The sequence below is a fragment of the Rhinolophus sinicus genome, chromosome 1 (genome assembly GCF_057876585.1).
Source record: "Rhinolophus sinicus isolate RSI-liver-muscle chromosome 1, RSI-T2T, whole genome shotgun sequence".
NCBI lineage: Eukaryota > Metazoa > Chordata > Mammalia > Chiroptera > Rhinolophidae > Rhinolophus > Rhinolophus sinicus.
Genome location: NC_142501.1, coordinates 90,129,984 through 90,143,949, shown reverse-complemented (window position 1 = coordinate 90,143,949; position 13,966 = coordinate 90,129,984). Strand labels below are relative to the sequence as shown.

At 55.0% G+C, this 13,966-nt stretch overlaps 1 protein-coding gene across 5 annotated transcripts in view; it reads left to right on the top strand.

The window, feature by feature from the left end:
- Nucleotides 1-13,966, top strand: part of TEAD4 (TEA domain transcription factor 4) — a 64,977-nt gene that overhangs the window by 28,348 nt on the left and 22,663 nt on the right. For all 5 annotated transcript variants that reach the window (XM_088801456.1, XM_088801457.1, XM_088801454.1 and 2 more), the window contains 2 exons: nt 10,956-11,020; nt 11,535-11,597. Coding sequence is in view for 3 of the 5 variants with exons in the window: in XM_088801454.1 (XP_088657580.1) it covers nt 10,956-11,020; nt 11,535-11,597 (128 nt within the window). In the remaining 2 variants the exon portion in view is untranslated. The remainder of the gene's footprint in view (nt 1-10,955; nt 11,021-11,534; nt 11,598-13,966) is intronic.

The following is a 13,966-nucleotide window of genomic DNA, read 5'->3' as shown; positions in this document are numbered from 1 at the left end:
TCTGAGGGAGAATCTGTTCCATGCCCCTCTCTTAGCATCTCGTGGGTGCTGACCGTCCTTGGGGTTCCTCAGCATGTAGCTGCATCACTCCAGTCTCTGACTCTTGTCACATGGCCGTGTTCCCTCTGTGTATGTCACTACATGTTCCCCTCTCTTCTAAGGACACCAGTCGTTGGGTTAGGGGCCCACCCTAATCCAGTATGACCTCATCTTAACTAATTACATCTATAGACCCTATTTCCAAATAAGGTCACATGCTGAGGTTCTAGATGGACAAGAATTTTCGGGGGGCAACTATTTCACTTAATTGAACTGACTAAACTCAAATCTGGTTTGTTACCAGCCCAGGGAGTCAGAGAGGTCTCACAGCCCCTCCCACTTCATCCTCCACCCACAGCCTTCTCTGCAAGGCCAAATGAGGCCGCCTTTTTTGCTTGTTGGGGAAGCAAACTCCTTTGGAGCTAGACCCTGGGTCTGCTCCTCCGTCACCATTAAAACTGCTCATCTCTCCTTACGACCCTCTGCCGTGGCTTTGCTCGGTTCCCACGGTCTCGCTTATTTCTGTGGGCACCCATGCCCAGGGTCGGCCCCCTGTACCATTCCTACTGTAACCACTTCATGTTTGATGGTTACTTCTTACTCCTGGCTCCAACGGAAGCTTCATGGAGGAGACAGCTGGTGTGTATGGAGCACCTGTTGGGTACCAGGTGTGGGACGGGTGCTTTACACAGGTCATCCCCGTGGGGGTGGTGAGAAACAGGCTTTTCCTGCTACTTTGGTGTAAAGTGGGGTGGATATTGACCATGAGCTGAGGTGAGAAAGGCCCAGGGGTGTGCAGGGGAGGGCGAGTGGTTCAGCTGCGAGCTGGCGGGGTCCCTGGCTGGGAAGCCATGTGTGTGCCCAGGACACTTTGCAGGATAAGTCTTCTTGCTGTAAAGGGACAAACTGTCTGACAAACAAGTGTGCAAGTGGCATTTAGCAAAGGGAGAGAACTGAGGTTGCTGAGGGGTCTGGGAAGGCCCGTAGATATGGCAGAAGGTGGCAGAATCAGCAGACATTTATTTCAGTGCCTCTGTGCCCCCAACTCCGGTGCTGAGCTGCTCCTTTTTGTGTGTGTGGCAAAATATATGTAATATTTACCCTTTTAGCCATTAGTGTACAGTTCAGTGGCATGAAGTACATTCACATTGTTGTGCAACCATCACCACCATCCATCTGTCTCCAAAACTTTTTCATCTTCCCCAGCTGATGAACTCCTGGACCCTTTCAACACTAACTCCTCATTCCCCCATCACAGCCCCTGGCAGGCACCACTCTTCTTTCTGTCTCTTTGGATATGACTGCTCTAGGCACCTCATATAGCTGGAATCCTACAGTATTTCTCTTTTTGTGACTGGCTTATTTCACTTAGCATAATGTTCTCATGGGTCACCCATGTTGTCACATGTGTCAGAATTTCCCTTCTTTTTATGACTGAATAACATTCCATTGTATGGATAGACCACATTCATTTATACATTGATCTATGGACATTTGGGTGGATCTTAGTTTTATGTAGTTGTTATGGGCAAATATTTCTATCCTCACTTTACCTATCAAGGAATTGGGTTAAGAGACTATCTTCGGTCACCAGAGGATTGTGACTGAGCCAGGGTTTGGGAAGTCCGAGGCTGTGGGCTTCCAGCAAGCCTGGGGCTGGAAATTCTGTTTGGCAGGAGGGGAGCTGTTGGGTGTGTGTGTGTGTGTGTAGCAGGATGGAACGGTGCTTGGCAAACTGTCCGGACCATGTTGGTGTCCCTGTGCAGAAAGCCAGGGAAGGGCACAGGGTGAGGGGATGGCGCAGAGAAGGACCTAGGAGGAGGAGCGGGGAGAGGGGCTGAGCCAGGAGTCTCTTACGTATTATGAGTGAGACAGGAGTGCCCAGTGGCCTCTGACATCCATCATCTCTTCAGTCTTTTTGAGGGAGGAATTATAACCTCTGCTTGCAGATGCAGAGAGAAGCTCAGAGAGGCCGAGTTTCTGCCAGAATCTCTCGGGTAGTAAGCAGGAGAGCTGGGCCTACAACCCAGTTCTCCTGCCTCCTTGCACAGCGCGTCCCCATTGCTGAGTGGCCTTTGTAAGCTGTGCAAAGCCTCCCACCTGCTCCTCTCATCCCCGCAGCCCCGCCTTCTGCTTGGGCCCCAGCTCCAGGTGGATCAGGCTCTGGGCAGGGGGCTGGAGGCCGCTCCACTGTGTTGATGATTCGCCCAGCCCCCACAGCACCTGTCCTGTGTGAGTACAGAGCCTGCTGAGGTCCAGATGCTGGTTTATCCTCATCTCTTCTTACCAGGCATGGGGTCTGGGCCAAGGCAGGACTGCACAGGGAGTGGATGGAGGGGCTCTCAGCAGGGGCTCCGGTCCAGCTGGGAGGTATATATAGCTCTGAGCTCAGCCCCAGTGTGTGGGAGGGACCCCAGGGAGGGAAGGGAAGAGGGCCAAGCTGCCAAGCTGACTCAGACCTCATCTCACACTTGCCATCCTCCTGTGCCTGAGCCCCCGAGAGCCCCGGTCTTTAAACTCCCCCTCCTGCTGCATCCAGAGGCTGTCGTTTGTTTTCCAGGTGGGCCAGCCTGCTGGGGCCCAGGGTGGGAACCAAGAACAAGCAGGCAGGTAGCAGGCTCAGGCCGGGGAGAGCAGAGTGACTCCAGTGTGCCCAGAGAAGGAAGGGGATTAGACGTGCTCTCAGCCGCGGTCCAGTGCACACAGAGCAGGACACACTGATGGTGGCCAGACAGACATGCACATGACAGGCAGAGAGCTGCACAATGGATTAGCACCTGTTATTTCTGCGCCCAGCCTCCCACATTTGTGGACTGGCTCCCAGGCCGGGGCTGGTAGGCCTCTCTTGCTCACAACCACCTTCATTTTTGCCCCGTCACTGTGTGTCCCTTGCCCTGGCACTGACACAATGGTCATTCTGACCTCCTTGGGCCAGCCTGGCCTCTGGCCCCGTGGGCAGGTGTGGGAGGTGAGCATGGGGCAACTTCTCTCCCCCATCTGCCCTCACACACGGCCTAACCCTCTCCTGACGGCTCCGGCTGGGCCCTGCTGTCTTGCTTTCTCCCTCCTGCCTGCAAGAGGCTGTGGCTGGCTCTGTCTTCCGCTGTGCGGTCCTTTCTGCCTGCCATGCCGCTCGCCCTCCTAGAGCTTGCCCTTCAATCTCCCAAGTCTTTCTGCCTCTCTTCTCTCTCTGCTTCTCCTCTCATTGCTCTCTTCTTTGTCTCACGGGGTGGCTGTGGCCTGGGCTGCCCAATCCTGTTAACAGTTCTTATCAAGAGCCTACCGCTCTGAACCAGGCTGGGCTGAGGGCTGTGGGCTCTGTTCTCTATGGCTTCACGGTTGAAGGGGAAAAACAGGAGAATTATCTTTGGAAAGGAAGCGAATGGCGCTTGTGTTGTAGACCGCCAGTAAACCAAAGGGCTGGGTTATCTTGGAAGTTTTCTGGAAGGAAGTGGAACTTGAGCTAGTAAAGGCGGGAAGCAAGGGGAGAGGGTGAGTGTTGGCCCAGAGGCGGGACTTGGCGTGGCGGTTTTGGGGATCTGGGCAGGGCCCCGTGATAACAGACTGTCAGAGGTGGAGGGGTCCTCGTTCTGGGTGAGTCACACAGCTGATGTGAGAGAGTAGGGGCTGGCCTGGGGTCGGGGCTCTTGTCACTGAGGTGATGGGACACAGGTCAGGGAGCCTCCTCCCAGCTCCTGTCCCCACCGCACCATGTTCCCTGCGTCCTCCGCTGCCCTTGGCACCCTGTGCTTTCCAGCTCCTTCCATGCTTTCCCTTCTGGCCCAGATCCCTGATGTTGTGCTTCCGGAGGCCTGATGTGAGCCTGGTTTCAAATCCATTCTCTGTCCCAACAGCCAGTGTGACCTTGGTCAAGTTGATTTAGCCGGTCCCAGCGTCAGTTTTCTCATTTGTAAAATGCGGATGATAATGACACTACCTGTTTTGTTGTTGTTATGTTTATTTGTTTTATGTGGGAAAATATACATCACATAAATTTTACCATTTTAAATATTTTTGGAACCATTTTAACCATTTTTAAGTGTATAGCTCAGTGGCATTAAATATATTTACATTGTTGCACTGCTGTCACCACCATTCATCTCCAGAACTTTTTCATGCTCCCCAACAGAAACGCTGTAACCAGTTAAACGCTAACTCCCCGTCCCTTCCTCCCCAGCCCTGGGTAACTTCTGTTCAATGTTCTGTCTCTGAGTTTGCCCATTCTAGGTACCTCACAGAAGTAGAATCGTACAGTATTTGTTCTTTTGAGTCTGGCTTATCTTACTGAGCATAATATCTTTAAGGTTCATCCATGTTGTAGCAGGTGTCAGAACTCCACTCTTTTTCATAGTTGAATAATATTTCATTGTAAGGATATATCACATGTGGTTTATCCATTTATTTATTGACGGACATTTGGATGGTTTCCACCTTTTGGCTACTGTGAATAATGCTGCAGTGAACAAGGGTTTACAGGTATCTGAGTTTCTGTTTCAATTGTTTTGGGGACATGCCTAGAGGTGGACTTGTTGGAGCTCATGGTGATTCTATGTTTAATGTTTTGAGGCACTGCCAAACTATCTTCCACAGAGGCTGCGCCATTTTACCAGCAAAGCACAAGGGTTCCAGTCTCTCCATCTCCTTGCCAACACTTGCTATTTTCCTTTTTCTTTTTAAATAGTCACCCTTATGGTGTGAAGTGGCATCTCATGGTTTGGACTTGCGCTTCCCTAATGACTGGTGAAGTGAGCTCCTTTTCATGTGTTTGTGGAAGAAGACACGGCCTCGTAGTGGCCCTGCCAGGACAAGCACCCCGAAGAGGTGCCCAGTGGGCAGCACTGGATGCAGAGCTGAGTGGCCATGTCCTGTGCCCTCAGGAGCCCCTAGTGCGCTGAGGGGGTCGGATAAGGCCTGTGAGAAAGGCACGGCCCTGCGCCCGGGGGCTTGGAGGCAGGAGTGGGCTCACCCACGTCGGTGGGCATCAGGAACCTTGGGTGGTGGCCTTGAAGACTGGGTGCGGTTTCACCAGCAGCCTCAGCCCCCCAGGGACAATGGTGGTAACAGTTCAGATGTCAGGCGTCACCACTGCCTTCTCAGGCTTTAGGCAGAAGGTTCTTCCCCACAAATGGTCTCCTCCGCCAGCTGCAGGTATTTGGAGCTTCGGCGGATCCCTGATATCGGGATTAGCGCCGGGTGTGGAGGGAGGGGTGGCCTCCGCCCCGTCCCAACCTGCAGGGGTGACATGGAGAGCTCGTGGAAGGGGCTCGCTCCCCCTGTGAGGCGTGCACATCCCTCTCCTGCGGGTGGGGAGGCTCCTGCCCTCGGGTCTTAGCCCGTGCCACTTTTTCAGACTAATAACGTCCGTTATCACAGCAGCTTATTAACGATGTGAACAATAGCTGACTTGGCTGACCTGCTCGGTGGCAGGCAGGTGCGCCACTTACTTTACACCATTTAATATGTTTGTGGCCCAGAAGGAGGGCTGGGGTAGAGATGGAATGGGTACAGAGGGAATGGGCTACAGAAGTGACCTGTCCCAGGAATTTGCAGAGGGGATAACAATTTTGTGGTACTGCGTGGCTGAGGTAAAGCCTGGGGTGGCTGGCAGGGTGAGAAAGTGATGGTGACCTCTGTGGGCCCTGCTCTAGAAAGGCCCCACCCTCAGCCTGTGCTTGGGCCAAGGCCCCTTCTCCATCGGCAGTCGTCCCCCTGGTGGGCTGGGGTGGGGCTGTAGATGTGAGCTGGGGGCTGTTGGACACATGTCCCCTGACAGATGTGCCAGTCTGGCAGGGGTGTCCTTCCCAGCCCCACCCAGTCCCTCTCGGGTTGGCCGAGGCCACCTGCCACACTGCGATGTCCAGCTGCCCAGCTAGCCTCCAGCAAGGCCCAGGCTGGCCTCCTGCTGCCCCAGCATGTGATCTCAACCACCAGACGGGAGAAGGCCTGGGTTTTGACAGCTGGTGGCAGAGCTGGGAGAAGGATACGGGTGTCCTTCCCTCCCACTGACTCGTAGATATTCTGTTAGGCCCTGACGGCCCTTGCTGCCCTGGCTGACTTTCACCGTGGTTTTAGGGCACACACTCCCCACTTCTCTCCGCTTCTGCCACTGACGCTTCTGCCTGATCATCCAGGGCCCATGGGCTTCCCTCAGCTCTGGGTACCACTGTGCGTGACAGCGACAGCAGGTCCGCAGGCTCTTGGGCCCAAATAGTTGGCTCTCCCTGCAGGACCTGGGTCAGGGCGAGGGGCAGTCAGACGTCACCAGGACTGGCTCATGCAGGGACCCAGGGGGTCGGGGTCGATCCAGAGAGGAGGAGCAGAAAGATGTTCTGCAGAGGAAATGGCCAGCCCACTCGGAGAGCATCGTAGGAAAGAGCAGTCCTTGTGTGATAGTCACAAAGCCTTAGAAATGGAGGTTTCGTGGTCCCTGGGACACCAGCAAACTGTGTGACTTTGAACAAATCACTTGCTCTCTCTGGGCCTCAGTTTCTGCTTCCTTAGGTTAAATAGGACCTGTGGGGTCAACTGGTCCAGCCCCTGCTCTGACAGAGATGGCCCCAAATCCCATGTGAAATACAAGTCATGCTGTGCAATGGGAGGCTCTGCAGCCACACTGCATGGCTTTGAATCCCCAGCACTTGCTGGCTCGTGACCCTGAACAAGCTTCTGAACCTCTCCGTACCTCGATCTCCTTGTCTGTGGCGTGAAAATGACGGTACCAGCTGCGTAGAGCCATTGTGCGGATTGAAAGAGTGATGCAAATGGAGCCGTTAGAGTGTACATTCTGTTTGCACAGGTACCTGGCACATCTAAGCGCTCCATGAGCGTTCATTACTGTTACCGCTGTTGTAAGAGTGGAACAAACCACAGCCGTTCCCTGTGTACATGTAAAGCCCGGATCAGATGCCAGCTAGCCTGGAGGCAGTAGAATGGCCAGGTTGACCTCTGGAAGACCTCTGGTTGTGGGAAGGAAGCTGTTTGGTCCCTCTTGGCTTAGTACACCCACAGAAACCTGGCATTTCACTCCCACTCAGGAGGGAATTCTCAACTGCTGGCATCACCTCCGATAAGCAGAACGATGGATGGAAATGATCTGAGATGAACCAGCAAGGGAGAGGAGGGTGCAGCTCCAGAAAAAGGGAGGGAGGAAGCACAACCTGAGAAATATACAGGCAGCGGAGCCAGCCTGACAGCCCGTGGCCCCACTGCCGGCCTCTGGCCCAGGGCTAGCTGGCCTGTCTGGTCCGGAGCTGCCGAATGCTGCAGCAGAGGGCAGAGGAAGTTGTGGGGCTGGTGGGGGGCACTGTCCGCATGATCCGGGGCTCGTTGCACAGGTGGTTTGTCAGCAGGGATGTCTGCGGAGGGTCTCAGCCCGAGGTGGGCACGGGCCTCCTCAGCTGCTGCAGAAGAAACACCGCTGTCTGGAGGGCCAGGACGCCGCCCGCTCTGGGAGTGGAGCTCCCATTCACTGAGCGTCTTCTCCGGGCCAGCTACGTGCTGCGTGCAGTGGCTGGGCTGGGATGCAAACCCATGCAGCTAGTCCTTGATCTGCGGTGGGTGATGTGGGCGAGATTTTCTGACCTGAGCTTCCTCGTCTGGCGAACAGGCGTCATCGCCTTCCTCACTGGAGGAGGAGGTGCCTTTCTTGTGAAGTCAGTGAGGCTCAGTCTTCAGGACCCCTCCATGCACGGGCCCCTTCCAGGTCCCTGGACTTCTTATTTAAATTTGTAAAGTAGAGTTATTGAAGTACAGTTGCCGTACAATGAACTATACGTACTTGAAATGGACAGTTTGAGAAGTGTTGACAGATGTATTCACCTGTGAAGCCATCACCACCATCACGCGTGTCCACCTCCATCTCAACCTAAAGTGATCTTAACCTAATTTTGTAGTTTTAATTCTTTTTCTCAAAAAGAGCTTTCCAACTTTCAGATGCTTTAGTCCCCATAAGAATCTGGATTTGGTCCTGGATAGGGAGGCTGGCGTGAGATGAGGGCAAGGAAACACTTTCAGAATTCTGTTGTGGGGATTAGAGGAGCTGTTGCCTTACTTAACTCGCGTCTTTCCCTTAGCAAGCTGAAATGCTCTATGCGACGTCTGACAACATGTTTTCACTCCCTTGTCGTTTGTTTAACAAGTATTAATACTTATTGGCAGCCTACTATGTGCTGGTGGTTTCTAGGTATGGGGTATAAATAACTAAATAAGCAGACAAAACCCCCTGTTCTCAGGAGCTTTCCTCTGATGGGGCCGGGGTGTAGACAGTGCTCTAAATGAGTGAATCGATCACGTGGTGCGTTAGAAAGCACTGCGGAGAACAGTGAAGGCGCTAGGCCGTAAAGGGTACATGGGAGGTGATCTCAGCTTTCAGTGGGGTGTTCAAGGGAGATGTCCGCAAAACAAAGGCATCTGAGCAGAGAAGCCATCAAAGGTGTGCAGGTGGTGGAGTGGGTCATGTGGGTCGCTGGGCAGAGAACAGGACATGCAAAACCCGGGGTGCGAGTGAGCCTGGCACGTTCCCGGAGCAGCCAGAAGACCCAGTGACGGTAGTGTAAGATCAGAGAGGGGCTGAGCTGGGACCAGGTACACAGATCCCCCAGCCATTACAGTGGCTTAGACACTGTGACCTGTGGGAAGTGGGCAGCCACTGGGCAGTGTCTGAGCCACAGGATCACTGGCCACTGTGCTGAGAATAGACTGGGAGCAGGGAATCCAGAGGGAAAGCTTTCATCATAGTCCAGGCCAGAGAGGAGGGGGAGCTTGGCCCATGGAGGGTGAGGTGGTGAAAAGTGGCCAGATTCTAGATATAGTTTGAGGACAGAGCCTTCAGGATTTGCTGGTGGACTCATTCATTCATTCGTTCATTCCTTCATTCAACAAATAGGTGCCAGGTTTTGGAGATGCAGACCTGAGTGAAGATGTGGCCCCTTCCTCTGTGGTGTTGAGAACCAAATAGGAACAGACAGACAGAGAATTGATAAGCTGCTCCCTGTGTGCAAGGTGTGGGCTGGGGGAGCACCTCTGGAACCATATCTCAGGGGGTCTCTCAGGCCCCTCCAGACTAAAGTGTCCCCCACTTTCCCAGTCCCTTCAGCTTTCCCGCCAACCCCAAGACTCTCCAACTCGTCCTTGCCAAGACACCCGCCAGCACTAACCAGCCTTCTGGCTCTCAGGGACCGCCTCTCTGCCCTCACGCTTCCTTATCCCGGATTGGTCTCTGAACTAGACTGCTTCCAGGGGCCTGGAGCGTGTTCATTTTACTGAAAGGAAACTGAGTCACACAGAGCTCTCATTGAGCCAAAGTTAAGGTCTGTTTCCTAAGTCTAAAACTTAGATTGGAAAAATCTGGTGCGAAAACCTTTAAATGGCAGATTCAAGGAGCGAAGGCTGGCTGGAGGTCCACAGAGGAAACTGACTTGCCGAGGTCCCATAGCTCACATGTGGAGAAACTGGCTTCCAACTGCTAGTTCTGTGACCCGTTTTCAGGCACCAGTGGTGATGACGTAGACTCTCTTGCCAGTGAAAACAGCATTTCATAGCTGCAGCCTGAGCGCCTCGACTGAGACATCGGGACATTCCCTAGACTGTGAAAGGAGCCTGTGGAATCCCTTTCCTTGGAAAGCTTTGAAGACACGTCTTGCTGGATCATGGTTTTGGGTGCAGAACAGCGCTCAGGCCGTGTCCCCAGGGTCTGGCCCTCCCCCACTTCTTCTCCTGTCACAGGCCAGAGCTCCCAGGCCAGCAAGCCTGTCTGGCAGACGGAGCCTCCTGAGTGTGGCCTCTTAATTGAGCCTTGGCAGTGGGGAAAGGTCAGCTGGGGGGCCAGCATGGCCTTGGCTGTGCTCTCTTTTTACAACCCAGGTAGGTGGCAGAGAGCCACCTCCCCCTGCATCAGCAGCTTCCTTGCTCAGCCACAGCCCTGCAGGCTCAACAAGGCCCAGCAGGACAGCACAGGCTGGTGGCTGTGCCCTTTGGCCCAGAGTCGGAGCAAGGAAACGTTAGCTGCCACTCAAACCCTCTCCCCGACCCAATACCCTTGTCTATGGTCGAATCCTACACAGTGGTCAGGTCCAGCTGAAGGCTCAGCCGACTGCCCAGCCTAAACTGACCCCTCATCCTTAGAACACACTGCATGTTGCCTGTCTGTAGCACACACTGGAGCCATTGTGTGGGTACATCTCACCTCAGCTAGGTGGTGAGCTCTGAACACCGGGAACCCCTTCCAAAATCTCATTTATGATAGAGAGGACATGGTGGCTCCTTATGGCTTTCCAGGATCTCAGACACGGCCTCAGCCTCTCGGAGGCGGGGCTGGGGAGCATAGCATCACCTGTCAACTCGTCTGGTCAGAGCCATGCAGCTGGAAGTGTGGTTGGCCTGGGTTTTCTTTATCTGAGTTAAGGCCTCAGGCCTCCTCTCTGGGGACACTCGGTGTCTCAGCCCTGATGTCCCCCATTCCCCCTGCCACTCAAGACAAGACATCTTGTACGGGCCTCCTCACTTATGGCAATAGTGGCACTGTGGGGGTTGCACAGGGGAAGGGCCAAGGCCAGGCACTTCCCTGCAGCCTCTAAGTATGTAGAAGGCCCCGCAGAAGATGGGAGCAGAGAGGCAGCTGTCAGGCTGCTGTGGGGCAGAGGTGTGGCAGGAGCTGGCGTGGATGAGGAGGGAGGCTCTGGGGGGGTCTCTCAAGCTGGACACCAGCTGGAGGCCTGTGGCCCGGTCACCTCTTGTTCTCAGGTTACCAGTCCCCCAGCGAGGCCTCAGCTTCCTGTTGCTGCTGGGAGGTCCCTGGGATCCAAGGATGGCAGGAGGGCACAAGGACCCACTCAAGGTGGGCAGAGGGTGTAGGCAGGGACCGCTCAGACTGCCTTTTGTCCTCCTCCTCCCGCTGATGGCTGTTGGTGTCTCCGCAGGTCGGAATGAGCTGATCGCCCGCTACATCAAGCTCCGGACAGGGAAGACCCGCACCAGGAAGCAGGTGGGCCCTGGCAGATGGGCATGGGTCCCGGGGGCGGGTACCTGCCACCAGCCTGCTCCCGAGGTGGGCCAGACCTTTCGTAGCACCAAGCATGGGCTCTCGGTGGGGCCGGCTCAGTGGGTTATCTCTTCTGGTGCCACAGACAGTTCAGTTTCCCTGCTGCCATCACCTGGGAGGAACCCCCTCGCATTCCTGGGGAGTCAGCAGCCCCCTCCCCATTCTTCTCCAGGATGCCAGAGAACATAAAGCAAAGCAATGGCACTGTGCTTTTGTTTATTGCCAAACACTGGATTAGCCAGGACTGAGGGCCCATCATTGACTGGCCCATCCATCCATCCATCCATCCATCCATCCATCCATCCATCCAGTCAGTCAGTCAGTCAGTCAGTCAGCCAGTCAGCCAGTCATTCCACAGTGTGGATTGAGGACTGGGGGCGCTGAGGGTAAGGGAGCCAGCGTGGGGGGCACAGGCCGTCTGGAAAGTTGGGACAGGAGCCCTCTCTTCCTACCATAGGTCTCCAGCCACATCCAGGTGCTGGCTCGTCGCAAAGCACGTGAGATCCAGGCCAAGCTAAAGGTAAGGCCGAGGGCAGCAGTGGAGGAAGGACCGAGGGCCCAGGGGGGGCTGCTTCCTGGAAGCTGGGACTCTTTCTCCAGCAGGAAAAGCCTTCCGTTTGGGTTTAGGGGCTGGTTGCTTGTGTGTGGACCCAGCATGCTTCTTGGTGTTGATGAGAGTGGTGTTTAAACTGTAACCTCTCCCGTCCACGCAGCCGGGGACACTTGACCTGAGAGCCATGTGTGTGACTGCCAGCCGCCATAGAATCCTGGGGCCACGGGCCAGTCTCCTGCTGTGCTCCCTTCCCCTGCCGTGCCCTCCCCAGATCACAGCGGGTTTGCCCTCCAGACCCCGTTCGTTGAGCCGCTGGCTAGTGCCATCAGCTGCAGCCTGCCGGGTGGTCTGCTGTGGGGGTGGGTTGGACACCACTGCGAGAGCAGGTGGAATTCCTTCCCACGCCCTGCTCTCCGGGACTGGCAGTTCCTTCCTCTCCCTGGATGAGCCCCACCTTGGAGGCCGCCTGACAGGTGATGCTCTGTGGAGGGCCAGCTGCTAACCGCATTCCCTTCTGGCCAGCCCTGCTCCCACAGGACGCAGGCCTCTCAGACTCTGGAGCCAGAGGGCCCTTTTGGTGAATACTAGGAGGGAGCGGGCTCTGTATCCTGAAGCTGTTAACAGCAGAGCCTGCCCAGCTACCTGGTAGGAAGAGCTAACATTTGGGGACATTAGACTAACAGCAGCCATTTATAAACATTTTTTCTAAAGCTGTTTTCTAAAGGAAGCCCCTTTTGTGTTTTGCCCTCAAACAAAATATCACCCCAATATGCTCTCAAAGGAGCTACGCTGGTCAAATCTAGGTGGGTGAGAAACAGGCCAGAGGCCAGAGATCCCCGCTCCTAGTCTCCTCTCGCGCCCATGGCTCTTGAACCTGAAAGTAACCCAGACCCCAATTGAAAAGCCCTGGATTGGATGACCTCAGAGGTCCTGTCTGGCCCCTGCAGTCTCATGGTCCCGGCACTGGAGGCTCCGAATGAGTGGGTGGGAACTCCCAGGAAGCCACAGCCCACTGCCTGCTGAGCTGTTCCTTGTGCCATCGGCCCAGCTGTCCCCTACCCACTTTGTCCCAGGACAGCTGGCTGGCCCTCAGCTGTTGATCCCTCCCTCTTAGGCTGGCACATGTACTTCGAGACACCCCGTGGGTGCTGGAGCCCTGCTTCCTCTTCATTTCCCGTCTCTTTCTGCCTCTGACTCACTGGGACCCTGGGCGGCAACCAGAACAGAGAACAGACTTTGCAGTGTTCTGTTTAGAGTCATCAAGGGGAACTTTCAATTCTGTCGGGGCCCGACTGCCATGGCTCATACTTGCTTCAGTGAGTTGCACCTATCCTTGCCCACAGGCTCTAGCTTGGTGCCTAGGGACGGCCTGCAGTAGATCACTGGACAGACAGACATCAGGGGGATTTTCATGTATGTGTGTTTTCCTGCTGCGATTGGTTTGGTGATTTTGTCATTCTCCAAGGGGTCTCAGAGTGAGGTCAGGGAGAAATCCTCTAGGTCCTGGGTTTGGTGTGGCCTGGCTCTACCCTTGTACCCTGTGGGCTTGGCGAGTCACTGCTCCTTCTTGAGCTTCATTAAGTCTCCCCATCTGTAAATGACAGGGCTAAGCGAGGTGGTATCTGAGGTCCTCTCCAGCTCCTAAATTCATGGACTCCCTGGCTCTCCAGCCACACACTGATGTCACTCCCTATAATGGCCTTCCCACTTCCCCTGATTCCTGTTCCACCCGCTCATTTCCTGAGCCCCAGTGGCTTGTTTAGATCAGCTGTCCGGGGAGGGACGCAAGTTGCTTGCACTGAGCACACCGTGCTCTCCGGCCTCATGACGTAGCTGTAACCGCAGACTTTGCGGGCTTTCTGGGGTACCTCCTGCTGCATCCCTCATGGCCTCCTGGATGGGGAGAGCCTGGACTGGCTGTCCTGGGTGGGTTTGGCTTTTCCCTCTGAATAGTTCAAGGGTCCTTGGGAAGAGGCACAGCTTCTGCTGACTAGCTCCCTCTGGTTATCAGACCACCTCTGAGAGCAACACCCAAGTGCGGCCCCACGTGGACAGTGGGTTGGGCCTGACCCCACTGCTCTCTATGTTGGACACCCGTGCTATCCAATCCCGACATACCCCATCCCTGGTTTGCTCTGCTTCCCCGGGCTTGCAGAGGCCCAGAGGTGAGCTGATGTCCAACCTGGACCGAACGCGCAGGGCCGGCCATCACCGCCATCAGCACCCCAAATTCTGTGCACCTCAATTTCTTCATCTTGAAATGGGGATGCTACTGGTCCTGCCGGCCTCACATTGGAGGGGGAATCTGACAAATAATTGTGTATCATCTGCCACGA